Source organism: Salvelinus namaycush, chromosome 4, assembly GCF_016432855.1.
Source record: "Salvelinus namaycush isolate Seneca chromosome 4, SaNama_1.0, whole genome shotgun sequence".
NCBI lineage: Eukaryota > Metazoa > Chordata > Actinopteri > Salmoniformes > Salmonidae > Salvelinus > Salvelinus namaycush.
The window spans coordinates 72051944-72073102 of NC_052310.1; the positions used below are offsets into that span (position 1 = coordinate 72051944).

Here is a 21159-nt window from a genome sequence, read left to right on the forward strand (position 1 = left end):
TACCATAGCACAATGGTGTTAGGAAACTCCTAGTTTACAGGCCACATCAGGCCTGCAAGTCACATTATGCTGGCTGGCAAAGTGAATCCAGCCAGATATCCAACAGTTTAGTTATATTTTTTCAGAATGACTGCCAGTGTTAGGATCATTGTGCGGAGACTACCTAAGCCATTTAAACTGGAACAACCATTTCAGTATCGGGTGCAAAAAACCTAACTGATTAGATTAGTTTAGAAACGTTTATGTTATTTCACTTTGTGTAGCATCATATTAATCAATCAATCAATGTAAATGCAAAAACACAAATATTAAAAACAATTCTAAAAATCTACCTGCAGTAGAGCATGCTGAGTAATGATAATGATTATGGTAAAAGTTTGCCTAACTAGCCTAACTTCTTGACAACTCATCTGAAACATGATATTTTTATAAATCAAGGTTAAATATTGCTGTGTGCGCTCCGCATTTTCCTCAAATGGTCACCTCATTCAGATAAAGATGAATGTACCTTGTTTATTGTGTGGTATTCCTCCTGCTGGCTGAGGCTCACTCCAGGCTGTCAGTTGTCACTTCACTTTTCAGAGCGTGAGGGAGTGTGAGGCCACGGCGAAGATGCATGATGACTCTGCAGTGTGATTGGTCAATAATCTAACACATCTAGGGTGTGTTGTGTGGTTGTCAGCTATTAACTCATTCATTGCAGGAATTGACACATAATGTGTTGGAAAATGTTGTCAACACAGTGTTTAAAGTAACACAACATGTGCCGTCCCTAACTAGACACAGGGATGTGTTAAAAAATAACACAGTGTTTCTAAGAGTGTACATTTTTCCTCAATAAAGAAGTTATCAGCAAAGTCAGAGCTAGTAGGAAAAAATACATGTATTACTTTTTAATGTGGGGAGAGAATTAAACTGAGAGGATTTATTTATGCCACACACACTCACACACACACTCACACACACTCACACACACACTCGCACACACTCACTCACTCACTCACTCAACCTCACACGCACGCGCACACACACACACACACACACACACACACACACACACACACACACACACACACACACACACACACACACACACACACACACACACACACACACACACACACACACACAGACACACAGACACAGACACAGCAACATGTATTCCCTTACCAGTACAGTATAGGCAGCTACTGTAGCCAGTAGCCTGTTTGCTCTTACATAGACAGGCTTCCCTCTGTGTTCAAACAAGCTCAGTGCAGGCATGGAGAATCAATGGCTTTTCCCCCTATGACGTCTGGCTTTCCCAGCACGCCACGCAGTGACGCACACGCACACACCCACACCTTGCACAGACACACACGCACACACCCACACCTTGCACAGACACACACACACACGCACACACCCACACCTTGCACAGACACACTCGTCACATATAACGACAGCTGCTGGTCGTAGCGCTCTGAAGCACTTTCAATTTGGCCAATTTCTCAGTGTGTTTTTCACCCATGTTTTGTCCGACGCAAAGGTTGGCTGGAAAGAAGAGCAGACAGAGAGACAGTGTTTGTGGCAGAGAGTCATGGGTGAAGGGAGTGTAGGTTGTTGCTATAGGCAGCTATCTCACTGTAAAGGTTTAATATTCTACACACATCCTAATGCCTCTCACACAAACCCAGCAGAAACCCCCAACTGGAAGTGCATCAGTCTCCTCAACATTAGAGAGTAAAGTGGTGTTATGTACTGATGCTGAAAGCTAAGTCACTCAGGTGGATTCATCCATTTGTAAACCCTTCTGTCACACACACATGCTAAGGACCTAGCGTAGCACACACAGCAGAGATTATTTATAGCTAGAGTTCCACAACAGTAGATATTGAATATGATTTCTCCACAGGCCTTAGCTAGTCTCCTGATTAACTCCCTGCCTATGTATCTGCATCCTGCTGCTTGCTGACGGTCCTACATGAGCATATTAGGGGCACATTCTTAACAATATACAAGCAGTCGTATGAACCTCTCATTCCTAGTAGTACTGTACGTCCAAACCACTGACATACACTACCGTTCAAAAGTTTGGGGTCACATAGAAATGTCCTTGTTTTTTAAAGAAAAGCAATTTTTTTTGTCCATTCAAATGACATCAAATTGATCAGAAACACAGTGTAGTCATTGTTAATGTTGTAAATTACTATTGTAGCTGGAAACAGCTGATTTTTAATGGAATACCTACATAGCGTACATGGGCCCATTATCAGCAACCATCACTCCTGTGTTCCAATGGCACGTTGTGTTAGCTAATCCAAGTTTATAATTTTAAAAGGCTAATAGATCATTAGAAAACCCCTTTGCAATTATGTTAGCACCGTTGAAAACTGTTGTTCTGATTAAAGAAGCAATAAAACTAGTTAGACTAGTTGAGTATCTGGAGCATCAGCATTCGTGGGTTCGATTACAGGCTCAAAATGGTCAGAAACAAAGCACTTTCTTCTGAAACTCGTCAGTCTATTCTTGTTCTGAGAAATGAAGGCTATTCCATGTGAGAAATTGGCAAGAAACTGAAGATCTCGTACAAAGCTGTGTACTACCTCCTTCACAAAACAGCGCAAACTGGTTCTAACCAGAATAGAAAGAAGAGTGGGAGGCCCCAGTGCACAACTGAGCAAGAAGACAAGTACATTAGAGTGTCTAGTTTGAAAAACAGACACCTCACAAGTCCTCAACTGGCAGCTTCATTAAATAATACCTGGAAAACACCAGTCTCAACGTCAACAGTGAAGAGGCAACTCCGGGATGCTGGCCTTCTAGGCAGAGTTGCAAAGAAAAAGCCATAGACTGACGAGTTTCAGAAGAAAGTGCTTTGTTTCTGACCATTTTGAGCCTGTAATCGAACCCACAAATGTTGATGCTCCAGATACTCAACTAATCTAAAGAAGGCGAGCTTTATTGCTTCTTTAATCAGGACAACAGTTTTCAGCTGTGCTAACATAATTGCAAAAGGGTTTTCTAATGATCTATTAGCCTTTTTAACTTGGATTAGCTAACACAACGTGCCATTGGAACACAAGAGTGATGGTTGCTGATAATGGGCCTCTGTACGCCTATGTAGATATTTCATTAAAAGTCATTTACAACATTAACAATGTCTACACTGTATTTCAGATCAATTTGATGTTATTTTAATGAACAAAACATTTGCTTTTCTTTCAAAAACAAGGACATTTCTAAGTGACCCCAAACTTTTGAACGGTAGTGTACATACATACTGTCCTATGAGCCTCTCATTCCTAGTGGTACTGTACGTCCAAACCACTGACATATATACATATAGTCCTATGAGTATGTTGTAAATCTGAAGTGAACTAGAGTGAAGTGCAGAACCTCGTACTAAACCCTTCATCCAGATACAGACTGAATGCAGTAGGTACAGACTCAAAAATGTGTTTCAAAAAGCATACAACATTTTTGAATTGTGTAAATTATTTTGTCTGCACAGGGGAATCATATCCCCTCATCCTTTACTTTAAATAAGATGAGGAGGATGAGTCACTGTGGTGCTTTGTCCTATTAGTGACACGCAGACAACACACACACACGCACACACACAAAAAACACGCACACACACACCTTCCCTACTCCTATTGTGTAAAATTGTATTTTAGAATCTACTTTCATTAATATCTCAACATTCTACAGTAAGAGTTATTTCACCTGCATATAGCATTGGGAGGAAACAATGTGACAATACTGCCCCCTGCAGGCGAAAGCTAGTAGCTGTAAGATACAGTGGTGTCACTACAATGTGATGGGTTATAATAGGGTCCGTGCTATCTGAGATCCTTGGGACATCCCTACCCCATTGAAGTTGACAATTAAAATGGTTAGGGTTAGTGTTAGGGTCACTTAAGGGTAATGGTTAAGGTAAGGGTTAAGGTTAGGGTTTAGGGTGGGACCACAGGAGGTTGGTGGCACCTTAATTGGGGAGGACAGGCTTGTGGTAATGGCTGGAGTGGAATTAGTGGAATGGTATCAAAAACATCAAACACATGGTTTCCATTGACTCCTTTCCAGCCATTATTATGAGCCGTTCTCGCCTCAGCAGCCTCCAGTGGTATGGACGTCCCAGGGATCCCGGATAGCACAAACCTTTAGTAATAGTGATCCTTGTGATATCACACACGGAATGTGTTCTAAATTCTATATAGTGCACCGCATTTGAACAGGGCCCATAGGGCTCTGGTCAAAAGTAGTGCACTATATAGGGAATAGGGTGCTAGGGTGCCATTTGGGACACATCTACTGAATCAGTTTGAAATGTACTGAGCAAATGTATGTTTTTGTCATTGTGTCCTTGCATACTCAGACAGAAAATATTCATGCTTGCCAGATTCAGACAGAGTGATAACAATGCTATTGGATGAAGTGTATGGCAACTACATGTGTTTACCCATGAATGATATGTTGTGATCATGTTAGATAGGTGGTCCTGTTTGGCTCAGATGGTAGAGCATGGCGCTTTGCAATGCAAGGATTATGAGTGATTCCCGCTGGGGCCACCCATATGTAAATGTAAGCTAGCTGGTCTATAGGTTGCTTTGGATAAAAGTGTGCTAAATGGCTTATTTATTTATACTGAACAAAAATATAAACGCAACATGTAAAGTGTTGGTCCCATGTTTCATGAGCTGAAATAAAAGATCCCAGAAATGTTCCGTACGCACAAAAAGCCTATTTCTCAAATATTGTGCACAAATTTGTTTACATCCCTGTTAGAGAGCATTTCTTCTTTGCCAAGATAATCCATCCACCTGACAGGTGTGGCGTATCAAGAAGTTGATTAAACAGCATGATCATTACACAGGTGCACCTTGTGCTGGGGACAATAAAAGGCCACTCTAAAATGTGCCGTTTAGTCACACAACACAATGCCACAGGTGTCTCAAGTTTTGAGGGAGCGTGCAATTGGCATGCTGACTGCAGGAATGTCCAGTAGACCAAGTGAAACCATGCCAGCCCAGTACCTCCATATCCGGCTTCTTCACCTGGGGGATCGTCTGAGACCAGCCACCCGGACAGCTGATGAAACTGAGTATTTATGTCTGTAATAAAGCCCTTTTGTGGGGAAAAACGAATTCTGATTGGCTGGGCCTGGCTCCCCAGTGGCTGGCCCACCATGGCTGCACACCCTGCCCAGTCATGTGAAGTCCATAGATTAGGGTCTAATGAATTATATGAACTGTTAACTCAGTAAAATCTTTGAAATTGTTGTATGTTGTGTTTATATATTTGTTCAGTATAGATAGACACAGCATTGTTGGAAACATAAATACATCTCCACCTGATGTGACAAGACAGACAAGACAATATATAACTCTACTATCTTAGGCTGCATACAGTGCCTTGCAAAAGTATTCACCCCCCATGGCATTTTTCCTATTTTGTTGCATTACAACCTGTAATTTAAATTGATTTTTATTTGGATTCAATGTAATGGACATACACAAAATAGTCCAAATTGGTGAAGTAAAATGAAAAAAATAACTTGTTAAAAAAAATTCAAGAAAATACAAAAGGGAAAAATGGTGCGTGCTTATGTATTCACCCTCTTTGCTATGAAGCCCCTAAATAAGATCTGGTGCAACCAATTACCTTCAAAAGTCACATAATTAGTTAGATTGCACACAGGTGGACTTTATTTAAGTGCCACATGATCTGTCACATGATCTCAGTATATATACACCTGTTCTGAAAGTCCCCAGAGTCTGCAACACCACTAGGCAAGGGGCAACACAAAGCAAGCGGCACGATGAAGACCAAGGAGCTCTCCAAACAGGTCAGGGACAAAGTTGTGGAGAAGTACAGATCAGAGTTGGGTTATAAAAAAATATCTGAAACTTTGAACATCCCACTGAGCACCATTAAATCTATTATTAAAAAATGGAAAGAATATGGCACCACAACAAACCTGCCAGGAGAGGGCTGCCCACCAAAACTCACGGACCAGGCAAGGAGGGCATTAATCGTAGAGGCAACAAAGAGACCAAAGATAACCCTGAATGAGCTGCAAAGCTTCACATCGGACATTGGAGTATCTGTCCATCGGACCACTTTAAGCCGTACACTCCACAGAGCTGGGCTTCACGGAAGAGTTTCCAGAAAAAGCCATTGCTTAAAGAAAAAAATAAGCAAGCACGTTTGGTGCTCGCCAAAAGGCATGTGGGAGACTCCCCAAACATATGGAAGAAGGTACTATGGTTAGATGAGACTAAATTTAGCTTTTTGGCCATCAAGGAAAACGCTATGTTTGGCGCAAACCCAACACCTCTCATCAACCCAAGAATATCATCCCCACAATGAAGCATGGTGGTGGAAGCATCATGCTGTGGGGATGTTTTTCATCGGCAGGGACTGGGAAACTGGTCAGAATTGAAAGAATGATGGATGGCGCTAAATACAGGGAAATTCTTGAGGGAAACCTGTTTCAATGTCCAGAGATTTGAGACTGGGACGTAGGTTCACCTTCCAGCAGGAAAATGACCCTAAGCATACTGCTAAAGCAACACTCGAGTGGTTTAAGGGGAAACATTTAAATGTCTTGGAATGGCCTAGTCACAGCCCAGACCGCAATCCAATCGAGAATCTGTGTTATGACTTAAGGATTGCTGTACACCAGCGGAACCCATCCAACTTGAAGGAGCTGGAGCGGTTTTGCCTTGAAGATTGGGGGAAAAAACCAGTGGCTAGATGTGCCAAGCTTATAACCCAAGAGACTTGCAGCTGTAATTGCTGCAAAAGATGGCTCTACAAACTATTGACTTTGGGGGGGGTGAATAGTTATGCACACTCAAGTTTTCAGTTTTTTTGTCTTATTTCTTGTTTGTTTCACAAGAAAAAATATTTTGCATCTTCAAAGTGGTAGGCATGTTGTGTAAATCAAATGATACAAACCCCCCAAAAATCTATTTGAATTCCAGGTTGTAAGGCAACAAAATAGGAAAAATGCCAAGGGGGTGAATACTTTCGCAAGCCACTGTATATAAGGCCATGATTCTCATTTAAATAGAATGCCAATCATGATTACTGGGAAGGATTGCTGTTGCTGTGTGTTTGTGAGTGTTTGTGTGTGCTTGCATGCGTCCGTGCCTGCGTGTGTGTCAACATTTTCAGATTGACAGCAGCACTCGAGACAAACACCAAAAACAAGGCTTTGGTAGAAATTGTTCTCCTTCCCCATCTAATGGGGTCTGCCATTTTTATTGTTCAGAGAATGGGTCTAAAATTGCATAGATATGAAAAAATATGGCTTTTCTCCTTCAGCTTGTTAGAAAAGCAATTATAGAAGCAGCACAATAGCCATTCATAGAGCATGTTAGCTTATTGGTGTCATGGCTTTCATTTACTCAATTTGTCCCAAATGTCATTGCTGAGAGAGGGGAGGGAAGGATGGAGGAGAGGGGAGGGAAGGATGGAGGAGAAGGGAGGGGAGGGAAGGATGGATGGAGGAGAGGAGGGAAGGATGGATGGAGGAGAGGAGAGGGGAGGGGAGGGGAGGGGAGGGAAGGGAAGGATGGAGGAGAGGGGAGGGGAGGGAAGGATGGAGGAGAGGGGAGGGGAGGGAAGGATGGAGGAGAGGAGAGGGGAGGGAAGGATGGAGGAGAGGAGAGGGGAGGGAAGGATGGAGGAGAGGGGAGGGAAGGCTGGAGGAGAGGGGAGGGAGGAGGTAGAGGGAGGGAATCATTTAGTAATCTTGGCAACATTTCGACATGCTGGTCTCTTGAATGTTGGCACCAATTTGACATTTAGCGAATTGTGTTATGTCCAGACAAGACAACACGGTCTTGTCCAACCAGACCAATGTAGACAATCCTGTACTGTCATGGCTGAGATACTGTAGAAGACGCTATGTGTTTGCTCAGGGGCTGACCAATGTCTCTCCTCCGACTGTCTGTACAGATGAGCTAGATCCACCTAAAGAAGACGTTGACAACCATACAGCCATGGAGCAAGATAACCTGGACGCACAGACAGGTAACATGGATACATATACATCCAGGTAGTTAACACAAGCACTATCCTGAAGCTGGTATCTGTTCTGTCCTTCTATCCTGTGTGTGCCACCCACCACTCTGTGTCAAGCTTCAAGTTTATTTTGCCAGTGTAGGGAATACATTAACATTCTCCCTCATCACACCAGCTCTCAAAACACATCGTCACTGTGCGCTACTACTCTGAATGAACTTCAGTTGTCCGACTTACAGGAATAAGAAGGATAAACAAAGACATATCAATTATGTATAGCCTTGGATGTGACAATGACAAGTTGTCATGAGTTTGTTATTTTAGTTTTTAACTAGGAAGTGATGTCATTGTTATTATATAAGAAGTACAAACACACACACACACACACACACACACACATATTCACACACAGCAAATTCGCCAGATTTTTTTTTTTATAAATGAACACTGAGAGTGTTATTAAATTAACACTGGAATTGTGGACTCTGTGGACCCTTATACACATTTGAATAGTGTTAAATTAACACACTGCTTAGTGTAAAGCGTTATTCAAATAAGCCTTGCCTTTCGAGTAAATTGTTACCACCCATGACTGTATTTGTTAGTGACAGAGACATGGTTGTTGCATTCATCCATTTTCAGTGCTATGGACTTCACCAAGTCAGATCCTGTAAAATAAAATAAATATATATTATCGAACACAATAGCTGTGTTTGAGTACCCATACTAACATACTGTATACTACATACTTAATGAGCATATACCACATACTATATACTATTAGTTCATTTTAGTATAATGTAAATGAACGGTATCCTTTCAGTTGAGTGTACTAGCGCTTCGTCTGACTACCGGAAGTTGATGTTGTTACAATACAACTTCTTGCTAGCTTATTAGTATAACAAATTATTAGACATCTTACGACTTCATTAACCTGTCTAGGACAGGGGTTCCGCTAGCGGAACTCCGCCCACATTCCACTGAAAAGGCAGCGCGCGAAATTCAAAAAATATTTTGTAGAAATATTAAACTTTCACACATTAACAAGTCCAATACAGCAAATGAAAGATAAACATCTTGTGAATCCAGCCAACATGTCCGATTTTTTAAATGTTTTACAGCGAAAACACCACGTATATTTATGTTAGCTCACCACCAAATACAAAAAAGCACAGACATTTCTTTCACAGAACAGGTAGCTTGCACAAAACCAACCAAACTAACCAAGAACCAACCAAACTAACCAAGAAACAACTTCATCAGATGACAGTCTTATAACATATTATACAATAAATCTATGTTTTGTTTGAAAAATGTGCATATTTGAGGTATAAATCATAGTTTTACATTGCAGCTACCATCACAAATAGCACCGAAGCAGCCAGAGTAATTACAGAGACCAACGTGAAATAACTAAATACTCATCATAAAACATTTATGAAAAATACATGGTATACAGCAAATGAAAGACAAACATCTTGTGAATCCAGCCAATATTTCAGATTTTTTAAGTGTTTTACAGTGAAAACACAATATAGCATTATATTAGCTTACCACAATAGCCAAAAACACAACCCATTTATCAGCAGCAAAAGTTAGCGATCGTAAAAAACCAGCAAAAGATATATAATTTTTCACTAACCTTGATAAGCTTCATCAGATGACAGTCCTATAACATCAGGTTATACAATACACTTATGTTTTGTTCGAAAATGTGCATATTTAGAGCTGAAATCCGTGGTTATACATTGTGAAAACGTAGCAACTTTTTTCCAGAATCTCCGGATATATTTCTGACACTCACCTATTCTGACCAAATAACTCATAATAAACTTTACTAAAAAATACATGTTGTACAGCAAATGATAGATACACTAGTTCTTAATGCAATCGCCGTGTTAGAATTCTAAAAATAACTTTAGTACGACATACAGCTTACGTTATAGCGAGACAGCGCCCAAAATCTGGGCGGAAAATAATACTAAACATTTTCGACAGAAATACGAAATAACATCATAAATGGGTCCTACTTTTGCTGAGCTTCCATCAGAATCTTGTACAAGGGGTCCTTTGTCCAGAATAATCGTTGTTTGGATTTAGAATGTCCTCTTTGTCTGTTGAATTAGCAACCAAAACTAGCCAAGTGGCGCGAAGCTGTCCATCGTCACCAAACGCAGAGAACGGAACACGCCAAAACTCCCAAAAAACTTTCAATAATCTGATAAAACTATATTGAAAAAACATACTTTACGATGATATTATCACATTTATCAAATAAATCAAAGCCAGAGATATTAGCCGTCTATAACGAAAGCTTTTCAGAAGCCAATGCTGATGTCCTTCCCGCGCCTTCCTGAACAAAGGAAATCAGTATGACACACACACAATCAACATCACACATCCAACTCAGACATTGATTGTGTGTGTGTGTGTGTGTGTGTGTGTGTGTGTGTGTGTGTGTGTGTGTGTGTGTGTGTGTGTGTGTGTGAGTGTGTGTGAGTGTGTGAGTGTGTGAGTGTGTGTGTGTGTGTGTGTGTGTGTGTGTGTGTGTGTGTGTGTGTGTGTGTGTGTGTGTGTGCGTGCGTGCGTGCGTGCGTGCGTGCGTGCGTGCGTGCGTGCGTGCGTGCGTGCGTGCGTGCGTGCGTGCGTGCGTGCGTGCGTGTTTGTCTGCCTGCCTGTGTGTATGTGTGTGTGAGACGTGAGTGTACTTGCATTGGTGTGAGAGCAGCCATTGTTTTTTAGTTATTTCCAGAATGTAAATGTGTGTTTGTGTGTGTGGGCGGATAACATAATTGATGGGTTACATCTCGCTCTGCTCAGCCATATACCCCCTCCAGAGCACAGCAAACACAGGTGTGAGCAGTTACTACATATCGCATATCACACAGAGAGATAGCATTTATATGAGAGGGAGAGAGAGCGGGAGAGAGAGAGAGAGAGAGAGAGAGAGAGAGAGAGAGGAGAGAGAATAGAGAAGAGAGGGGGAAGAGAGAGAGAGGAGAGAGAAGAGAGAAGAGAGGGGGGAGAGAGAGAGAGGAGAGAGAAGAGATGGGGATAATAGAGAGAAGAGAGGGGGACGAGAGAGAGAGGAGAGAGAAGAGAGAAGAGAGAGAGAGGAGAGAGAAGAGAGAGAGAGGAGAGAGAAGAGAGGGGGATAATAGAGAGAAGAGAGAAAAGAGGGGGAAGAGAGAGAGAGGAGAGAGAAGAGAGAAGAGAGGGGGAAGAGAGAGAGAGGAGAGAGAGAGAAGAGAGGGGGATAATAGAGAGGAGAGAGAAGAGAGGGGGACAAAGTTATGAGAATGGGTTTGTAATTCTTTTTGGGTTTATTAAGTTTATTTGGCAGGGACATGAGCTCTAGAGAGAGACAGACACAGAAAGAGAGAGAGGGTGGGAGAGTGACAGACTAGAGAAAGACAGACAGATAGATAGATAGATGGACGGACGGACGGACAGACAGACAGAGCTGCATATAGTTACAAGCCAAAGAACCCCTATCTGGTACAATTTAGAACCATTTATTTTAGTCTGTAGTGTTGTTCTCTGTGACGAGACCTTTGATAGAGCAGCAAGGAGATTTGCAGCTTAACATAACAGCTTATCCAACATATAGATCATTCTCTGTTTCTCTCAGTATGGTCTGAGCCTTTTATCTGGACAAACAAGGTTCTCTCTACGTGTGGTCGATATATTACATATTATTTTTCCCACCAGTTCTTACACAAAGCAGACAAGCACACACACTGAACGGGTTGGAAGCTAGCCTGGAATATTGTCTAGCCTTCACTCTTAAAGGGATGTTTGGTAGCCTATATTAGCCACTAGTTCATATTGTACACAAAGCAGACAAGCACACATTTCAATGGCTGGAATCTATGTTAGCGGCTAGCCTTCACTCTTATTGCCCATGGGGCTTCCTTCCATAGGCTTAACTCATGGGGACTGGGTGGGTGGGCTGCAGTATCAACCAATCAACTTAACGTAGAGATGTCACTAGTGTCTGTCAGACTCTCATCACACACACACACACACACACTGTGTCATTCTGGAAATAATAAAAACACGATGGCTGGTCTCACACCGACGCACACACACATGCATGTCACACACGCATGAACACCCACACACTTTAAAACAGCGGAGGGGAGAGAGAATTGAGAAGGGAGAGGGGAGAGAAGAGGGAGGGGAGAGGAGAGAGAGGCGAGAGATAGGGGAGCGAGAGAGGAGAGAGGGAGTGACAGACTAGAGAAAGACAGACGGACAGAGCAGACCGAGCAGCCGGATAGAGCAGGCAGACAGACAGAGCAGACAGAGCAGACAGAGCAGGCAGATAGACAGATAGAGCAGGCAGGCAGACAGACAGATAGAGCAGACAGAGCAAAGCAGAGTAGACAGATAGAGCAGGCAGACAGACAAAACAGGCAGGCGGATAGAGCAGGCAGACAGACAGAGCAGACAGAGAAGACATATAGACCAGGCAGACAGACAGAGAAGACGTATAGAGCAGGCAGAGAAGACAGAGCAGGCAGACGGACGGACAGAAAGACAGGGAGCTGATGTGATACACGATTACGCTCTCTCTATTTTAAATACATGACATTAATGGTCTTCATCATGCAAAGTCATGCTTTCAGAGCACAGTTAAAATGGTGGTAAAAGGATGTCCAGCAACAAAATGGCTGAATGATCTCCATGACATATCAAGAGCTTGGGACTATAAGGTTCTATCTGCAAAAAGAATTGGCTTTAAATTTCCGAACCCTCAATGATTTGAATGATGTCTAGGATATTTGTCTTGTATTCTTTTGAACTTAACAACATAAATTGGGGTATTTATTGTACTATATAGGTAGAGAACATTGAACAGTACAAGGCTATATCAATAACTCAATCTTGACAAAAATGCAGATAGAATCTTATAGTTCAAAGCTCTCGATGGTTCAGTGTTCTCAGATGAGAGGTTTTAATGATATCACGTGTGTGTGTCCAGGAGAAGCAGAGGAAAAGAAAGCTGACGAGAAGAGTGAAAATAAAGAAATGGAGGATGCTACTGGTAAGATATCTCTCTCCATCTCTCTCTCTCTATCTCTCTCTCTCTCTCTCTCTCTCTCTCTCTCTCTCTCCATCTCTCTCTCTCACTCTCTCTCTCTCTCTCTCTCTCTCTCTCTCTCTCGCTCTCTCTCATCTCTCTCTCTCTATCTCTCTCTCTCTCTCTCCATCTCTCTCTACCTCTCACTCTCTCTCTCTCTCTCTCTCTCCATCTCTCTCTCCATCTCTCCCTCTCTCTATCTCTCACTCTCTCTCCATCTCTCACTCTCTCTCTATCTCTCACTCTCTCTCTATCTCTCTATCTCTCTCTCTCTCCATCTCTCTCTCACTCTCTCTCTCTATCTCTCTCTCACTCACTCTTCTCCATTCTCTTGTCCTCCTTCACTCTCTCTTCCTATCTTGAGGCTGCATTTATTGTAGCTGGGGATTTTAATAAAGCAAATTTGAGGAAAGCACTATCGAAGTTCTATCAAGCATTGTCGGCAGTACTCACGCTTCAAAAACTCTCAACCATTGTTGCTCTCCTTTCCGGGATGGCTACAAGGCCCTCCTCCGCCCTCCCTTCGGCAAATCAGATCACGACTCCATTCTACTTTTCCCTTTCTATAGGCAGAAACTCAAACAGGAAGTACCTGTGCTAAGGTCTATTCAACGCTGGTCTGACCAATCAGAATCCATGTTTCAAGATTGTTTTGACCACGCGGACTGGGATATGTTCCGGGTTGCCTCTGAGAATAACATTGACTGAGTTCATCGGGAAGTGTATAGGGGATGTTGTTCCCAATGTGACTATTAAAACCTGCCCAAACCAAAAACTGTGGATAGATGGCAGTATTCCGAACCCTCATTGGTTTGAATGATGTCTAGGATATTTGTCTTGTATTCTTTTGAACTTAACAACATAAATTGGGGTATTTATTGTACTATATAGGTAGAGAACATTGAACAGTACAAGGCTATATCAATAACTCAATCTTGACAAAAATGCAGATAGAATCTTATAGTTCCAAGCTCTCGATGGTTCAGTGTTCTCAGATGAGAGGTTTTAATGATATCACGTGTGTGTGTCCAGGAGAAGCAGAGGAAAAGAAAGCTGATGAGAAGAGTGAAAATAAAGAAATGGAGGATGCTACTGGTAAGATATCTCTCTCCATCTCTCCCTCTCTCTGTCTCTCACTCTCTCTCCATCTCTCACTCTCTCTCTCTCTATCTCTCTCTCACTCACTCTTCTCCATTCTCTTGTCCTCTTTTACTCTCTCTTCCTCCAGCACAGCTGACTACTTTGTCTTTTATTAAAAACTCTGTAGGAACAGGGGAACCATAGTGTAGTGTTGCCTTCAGAATATGTCCTCTCAAACCCTGTAGGCTGGTGAAGTCTCTATCTCTCTAGCTTGTTGATTGTGTCAGTGTGTCTTTGTAATATCAAACCAGTTCCCTGTTCCTCCACTCTCTCTTCCTCTACTTCATCCTCATTCCATAAGGCTCTGGTCAAAAGTAGTGCAATATGTAGGGGAAAAGTGTGGGACTCAGCATTTTTTTAAATGAAAGTTTATGCCATTTAACAGACACTCCTGTTCAGTTACTGTAAATGAAGCTGCACACAAGCAGCAGAGAAAGGGATACACTTTCCCTCTTATCATCATACAAACGTCATCACTTAGAGCACCTCCTTATTCAAACACATGTCAGAGTGTAGTCTCACTGACCAGACTCACAGATTCATATCTACTAGGTCTGTCCTGCCCATATGGCCCAAATATCTGCTTCTTCTGTAAACAGTCGTTTATACAGTAGTTATACAGTGTTGTAGTTAAAGTATAGTAGTTACAGTAGTTATACAGTATAGTAGTTACAGTATAGTAGTTACAGTAGTTATACAGTGTTGTAGTTACAGTATAGTCGTTACAGAATAGTAGTTACAATAGTTATACAGTATAGTAGTTACAGTATAGTAGTACAGTAGTTATACAGTATAGTAGTTACAGTATAGTAGTTATATTAGGTATACAGTATAGCAGTTACAGTATAATAGTTACAGTATAGTTATACAGTATAGTAGTTACAGTAGTTATACAGTGTAGTAGTTACAGTATAGTAGTTATATTACTTATACAGTATAGCAGTTACAATATAATAGTTACAGTATAGTTATACAGTATAGTAGTTACAGTAGTTATACAGTATATTAGTTACATTAGTTATACAGTAAAGTAGTACAATATAGTAGTTACAGTATAGTAGTTACAGTAGTTATACAGTATACTAGTTACAGTAGTTATACAATATAGTGGTTACAGAATAGTAGTTACAGTATAGTAGTTACAGTATAGTAGTTACAGTAGTTATACAGTACAGTAGTTATACAGTATAGTAGTTACAGTATAGTAGTACAGTATAGTAGTTACAGTATAGTAGTTACAGTATAGTAGTTACAGTAGTTATACAGTATAGTAGTTATACAGTATAGTAGTTATACAGTATAGTAGTATAGTAGTTACAGTATAGTAGTTACAGTAGTTATACAGTATAGTAGTTATACAGTATAGTAGTTACAGTATAGTAGTTACAGTATAGTAGTTACAGTAGTTATACAGTACAGTAGTGATACAGTATAGTAGTTACAGTATAGTAGTACAGTATAGTAGTTACAGTAGTTATACAGTATAGTAGGTACATTATAGTAGTTACAGTATATTAGTTACAGTAGTTATACAGTATATTAGTTACAGTATAGTAGTACAGTATAGTAGTTACAGTTAGTTATACAGTATATTAGTTACAGTAGTTATACAGAATAGTAGTTACAGTATAGTAGTTACAGTAGTTATACAGTATAGTGGTTACAGTATAGTAGTTACAGTATAGTAGTTACCGTATAGTAGTACAGTAGTTATACAGTATAGTAGTTATACAGTATAGTAGTTACAGTATAGTAGTTACCGAATAGTAGTTACAGTATAGTAGTTACAGTATAGTAGTACAGTAGTTATACAGTATAGTAGTTACAGAATAGTAGTTACAGTATAGTAGTTACAGTAGTTATACAGTATAGTAGTTGCAGTATAGTAGTACAGTATAGTCGTTACAGTATAGTAGTACAGTATAGTAGTTACAGTATAGTCGTTACAGTATAGTAGTTACAGAATAGTAGTTACAGTAGTTATACAGTGTAGTAGTTACAGTATAGTAGTTACAGTGTAGTAGTTACAGTATAGTAGTTACAGTGTAGTAGTTACAGTATAGTAGTTACAGAATAGTAGTTACAGTATAGTAGTTACAGTATAGCAGTTACAGTAGTTATACAGTGTAGTAGTTACAGTATAGTAGTTACAGTGTAGTAGTTACAGTATAGTAGTTACAGTATAATAGTTACAGTAGTTATACAGTGTAGTAGTTACAGTGTAGTAGTTACAGTATAGTAGTTACAGTATAGTAGTTACAGTATAGTAGTTATACAGTATAGTAGTTGGAGTATGGTAGAGTTACAGTATAGTCGTTATACAGTATATTAGTTGCAGTATAGTTGTACAGTATAGTAGTTATACTGTATAGTAGTTACAGTGTAGTAGTTATACAGTGTAGTAGTTACAGTATAGTAGTACATTAGCATAGTTACAGTATAGTAGTTATACAGTATAGTAGTTACAGTATAGTAGTTATACAGTATAGTAGTTACAGTAGTTATGCAGTATAGTAGTTACAGTATAGTAGTGCAGTATAGTAGTTATACAGTGTAGTAGTTACAGTATAGTAGTACAGTATAGTAGTTATACAGTGTAGTAGTTACATTATAGTAGTTACAGTAGTTATACAGTATAGTAGTACAGTATAGTAGTTATACAGTGTTGTAGTTACAGTATAGTAGTTACAGTATAGTAGTTACAGTAGTTATACAGTGTTGTAGTTACAGTAGTTATACAGTATAGTAGTTACAGTAGTTATACAGTATAGGCGTTACAGTATAGTAGTTACAGTATAGTAGTTACAGTAGTTATACAGTATAGTAGTTACAGTATGGTAGTTACAGTATAGTAGTACAGTAGTTACAGTATAGTAGTTACAGTATAGTAGTTAAAGTATAGTAGTACAGTATAGTAGTGCAGTATAGTAGTTACAGTAGTTATACAGTATAGTAGTTATACAGTATATTAGTTACAGTATAGTAGTTACAGTATAGTAGTACAGTATAGCAGTTACAGTATAGTAGTACAGTATAGTAGTTACAGTATAGTAGTTACAGTATAGTAGTTACAGTATAGTAGTTACACTATAGTAGTACAGTATAGTAGTACAGTATAGTAGTTATACAGTATAGTAGTTACATTATAGTAGTCACAGTATAGTAGTACAGTATAGTGGTACAGTATAGTAGTTACAGTAGTTATACAGTGTAGTAGTAATACAATATATTAGTTACAGTATAGTAGTTACAGTATAGTAGTACAGTATAGTAGTTACAGTATAGTAGTACAGTATAGTAGTACAGTATAGTAGTTACAGTATAGTAGGTACAGTATAGGAGTTACAGTATAGTAGTACAGTATAGTAGTGCAGTATAGTAGTTACAGTAGTTATACAGTATAGTAGTTATACAGTATATTAGTTACAGTATAGTAGTTACAGTATAGTAGTACAGTATAGCAGTTACAGTATAGTAGTACAGTATAGTAGTTACAGTATAGTAGTTACAGTATAGTAGTTACAGTATAGTAGTTACACTATAGTAGTACAGTATAGTAGTACAGTATAGTAGTTATACAGTATAGTAGTTACATTATAGTAGTCACAGTATAGTAGTACAGTATAGTGGTACAGTATAGTAGTTACAGTAGTTATACAGTGTAGTAGTAATACAATATATTAGTTACAGTATAGTAGTTACAGTATAGTAGTACAGTATAGTAGTTACAGTATAGTAGTACAGTATAGTAGTACAGTATAGTAGTTACAGTATAGTAGGTACAGTATAGGAGTTACAGTATAGTAGTACAGTATATTAGTACAGTATAGTAGTTACAGTAGCTATACAGTTTAGTAGTTATACAGTATATTAGTTACAGTATAGTAGTTACAGTATAGTAGTACAGTATAGTAGTTACAGTATAGTAGTACAGTATAGGAGTTACAGTAGTTATACAGTATAGTATTTATACAGTATATTAGTTACAGTATAGTAGTTAGTATAGTCGTACAGTATAGTAGTTACAGTATAGTAGTTATACAGTAGTTATACAGTATAGTAGTACAGTATAGTAGTACAGTATAGTAGTTACAGTAGTTATACAGTATAGTAGTTATACAGTATATTAGTTACAGTATAGTAGTTACAGTATAGTAGTACAGTATAGTAGTTACAGTATAGGCGTTACAGTAGTTATACAGTATAGTAGTTACAGTATAGTAGTTAAAGTATAGTAGTTACAGTATAGTAGTTACAGTAGTTATGCAGTATAGTAGTTACAGTATAGTAGTTACAGTATAGTAGTTACAGTATAGTAGTTACAGTAGTTCTACAGTATAGTAGTTACAGTATAGTAGTACAGTATAGTAGTTACAGTATAGTAGTACAGTATAGTAGTTACAGTATAGTAGTTACAGTAGTTATACAGTATAGTAGTACAGTATAGTAGTTACAGTATAGTAGTTATACAGTATAGTAGTACAGTATAGTAGTTACAGTAGTTATACAGTATAGTAGTTACAGTATAGTAGTTACAGTATAGTAGTTACAGTATAGTAGTTACAGTAGTTATACAGTATAGTAGTACAGTATAGTAGTACAGTATAGTAGTTACAGTAGTTATACAGTATAGTAGTTACAGTATAGTAGTTACAGTAGTTATACAGTATAGTAGTTATACAGTATAGTAGTACAGTATAGTAGTTACAGTATAGTAGTTACAGTAGTTATACAGTATAGTAGTACAGTATAGTAGTTACAGTAGTTATACAGTATAGTAGTTACAGTATAGTAGTACAGTATAGTAGTTACAGTATAGTAGTTACAGTAGTTATACAGTATAGTAGTACAGTATAGTAGTACAGTATAGTAGTTACAGTATAGTAGTTACAGTATAGTAGTTACAGTAGTTATACAGTATAGTAGTACAGTATAGTAGTTACAGTATAGTCGTTACAGTATAGTAGTTACAGTTAGTTATACAGTATAGTAGTTACAGTAGAGTAGTACAGTAGTTATACATTGTAGTAGTTACAATCTAGTAGTTACAATATAGTAGTTACAGTATAGTAGTTACAGTATAGTAGTTACAGTAGTTATACAGTGTAGTAGTTACAGTATAGTAGTTATAGTATAGTAGTTATAGTATAGTAGTTATACAGTATAGTAGTTGGAGTATGGTAGAGTTACAGTATAGTCGTTATACCGTATATTAGTTGCAGTATAGTTGTGCAGTATAGTAGTTATACTGTATAGTAGTTACAGTGTAGTAGTTATACAGTGTGGTAGTTACAGTATAGTAGTACATTAGCATAGTTACAGTATAGTAGTTATACAGTATAGTAGTTACAGTATAGTAGTTATACAGTATAGAAGTTACAGTAGTTATGCAGTATAGTAGTTACAGTATAGTAGTACAGTATAGTAGTTATACAGTGTAGTAGTTGCAGTATAGTAGTACAGTATAGTAGTTATACAGTGTAGTAGTTACAGTATAGTAGTTACAGTAGTTATACAGTATACTAGTTACAGTAGTTATACAGTGTTGTAGTTACAGTATAGTCATTACAGTAGTTATACAGTATAGGTGTTACAGTAGTTATACAGTATAGTAGTTACAGTAGTTATACAGTATAGTAGTACAGTATACTAGTTACAGTAGTTATACAGTGTTGTAGTTACAGTATAGTAGTACAGTATAGTCGTTACAGTAGTTATACAGTATAGTAGTTACAGTAGTTATACAGTATAGTCGTTACAGTAGTTATACAGTATAATAGTTACAGTATAGTATTACAGTATAGTAGTTACAGTATAGTAGTTACAGTATAGTCGTTACAGTAGTTATACAGTATAGTCGTTACCGTAGTTATACAGTATAGTAGTGCAGTATAGTAGGTACAGTATAGTAGTTACAGTATAGTAGTTATAGTATAGTAGTTACAGTAGTTATACAGTATAGTAGTTATACAGTATATTAGTTACAGTATAATAGTTACAGTATAGTAGTACAGTATAGTAGTTACAGTATAGTAGTACAGTATAGTAGTTACAGTGCAGTAGTTACAGTATAGTAGTTACACTATAGTAGTACTGTATAGTAGTACAGTATAGTAGTTATACAGTATAGTAGTTACAGTAGAGTAGTTACAGTATAGTAGTACAGTATAGTAGTACAGTAGTTACAGTAGTTATACAGTATAGTAGTTATACAGTATATTAGTTATAGTATAGTAGTTACAGTATAGTAGTACAGTATAGTAGTTACAGTATAGTAGTACAGTATCGTAGTACAGTATAGTAGTTACAGTATAGTAGTTACAGTATAGTAGTACAGTATAGTAGTTACAGTAGTTATACAGTATAGTAGTTATACAGTATATTAGTTGCAGTATAGTAGTTACAGTATAGTAGTACAGTATAGCAGTTACAGTATAGTAGTACAGTATAGTCGTTACAGTAGTTATACAGTATAGTAGTTACAGTAGTTATACAGTATAGTCGTTACAGTAGTTATACAGTATAATAGTTACAGTATAGTATTACAGTATAGTAGTTACAGTATAGTAGTTACAGTATAGTCGTTACAGTAGTTATACAGTATAGTCGTTACAGTAGTTATACAGTATAGTAGTGCAGTATAGTAGGTACAGTATAGTAGTTACAGTATAGTAGTTACAGTATAGTAGTTACAGTATATTAGTTACAGTAGTTATACAGTATAGTAGTTATACAGTATATTAGTTACAGTATAATAGTTACAGTATAGTAGTACAGTATAGTAGTTACAGTATAGTAGTACAGTATAGTAGTTACAGTGCAGTAGTTACAGTATAGTAGTTACACTATAGTAGTACTGTATAGTAGTACAGTATAGTAGTTATACAGTATAGTAGTTACAGTAGAGTAGTTACAGT

The 21159-nt window shown here is 38.3% G+C and overlaps 1 protein-coding gene across 1 annotated transcript in view; it reads left to right on the plus strand.

The window, feature by feature from the left end:
- Positions 1-21159, plus strand: part of macrod2 (mono-ADP ribosylhydrolase 2) — a gene marked incomplete at its 3' end in the record, with an annotated part of 1144860 nt that overhangs the window by 1091947 nt on the left and 31754 nt on the right. Inside the window, exons 12-14 of the mRNA XM_038990908.1 lie at positions 7951-8025; positions 13004-13066; positions 14135-14197. Coding sequence (XP_038846836.1) covers positions 7951-8025; positions 13004-13066; positions 14135-14197 — 201 coding nt within the window. The remainder of the gene's footprint in view (positions 1-7950; positions 8026-13003; positions 13067-14134; positions 14198-21159) is intronic.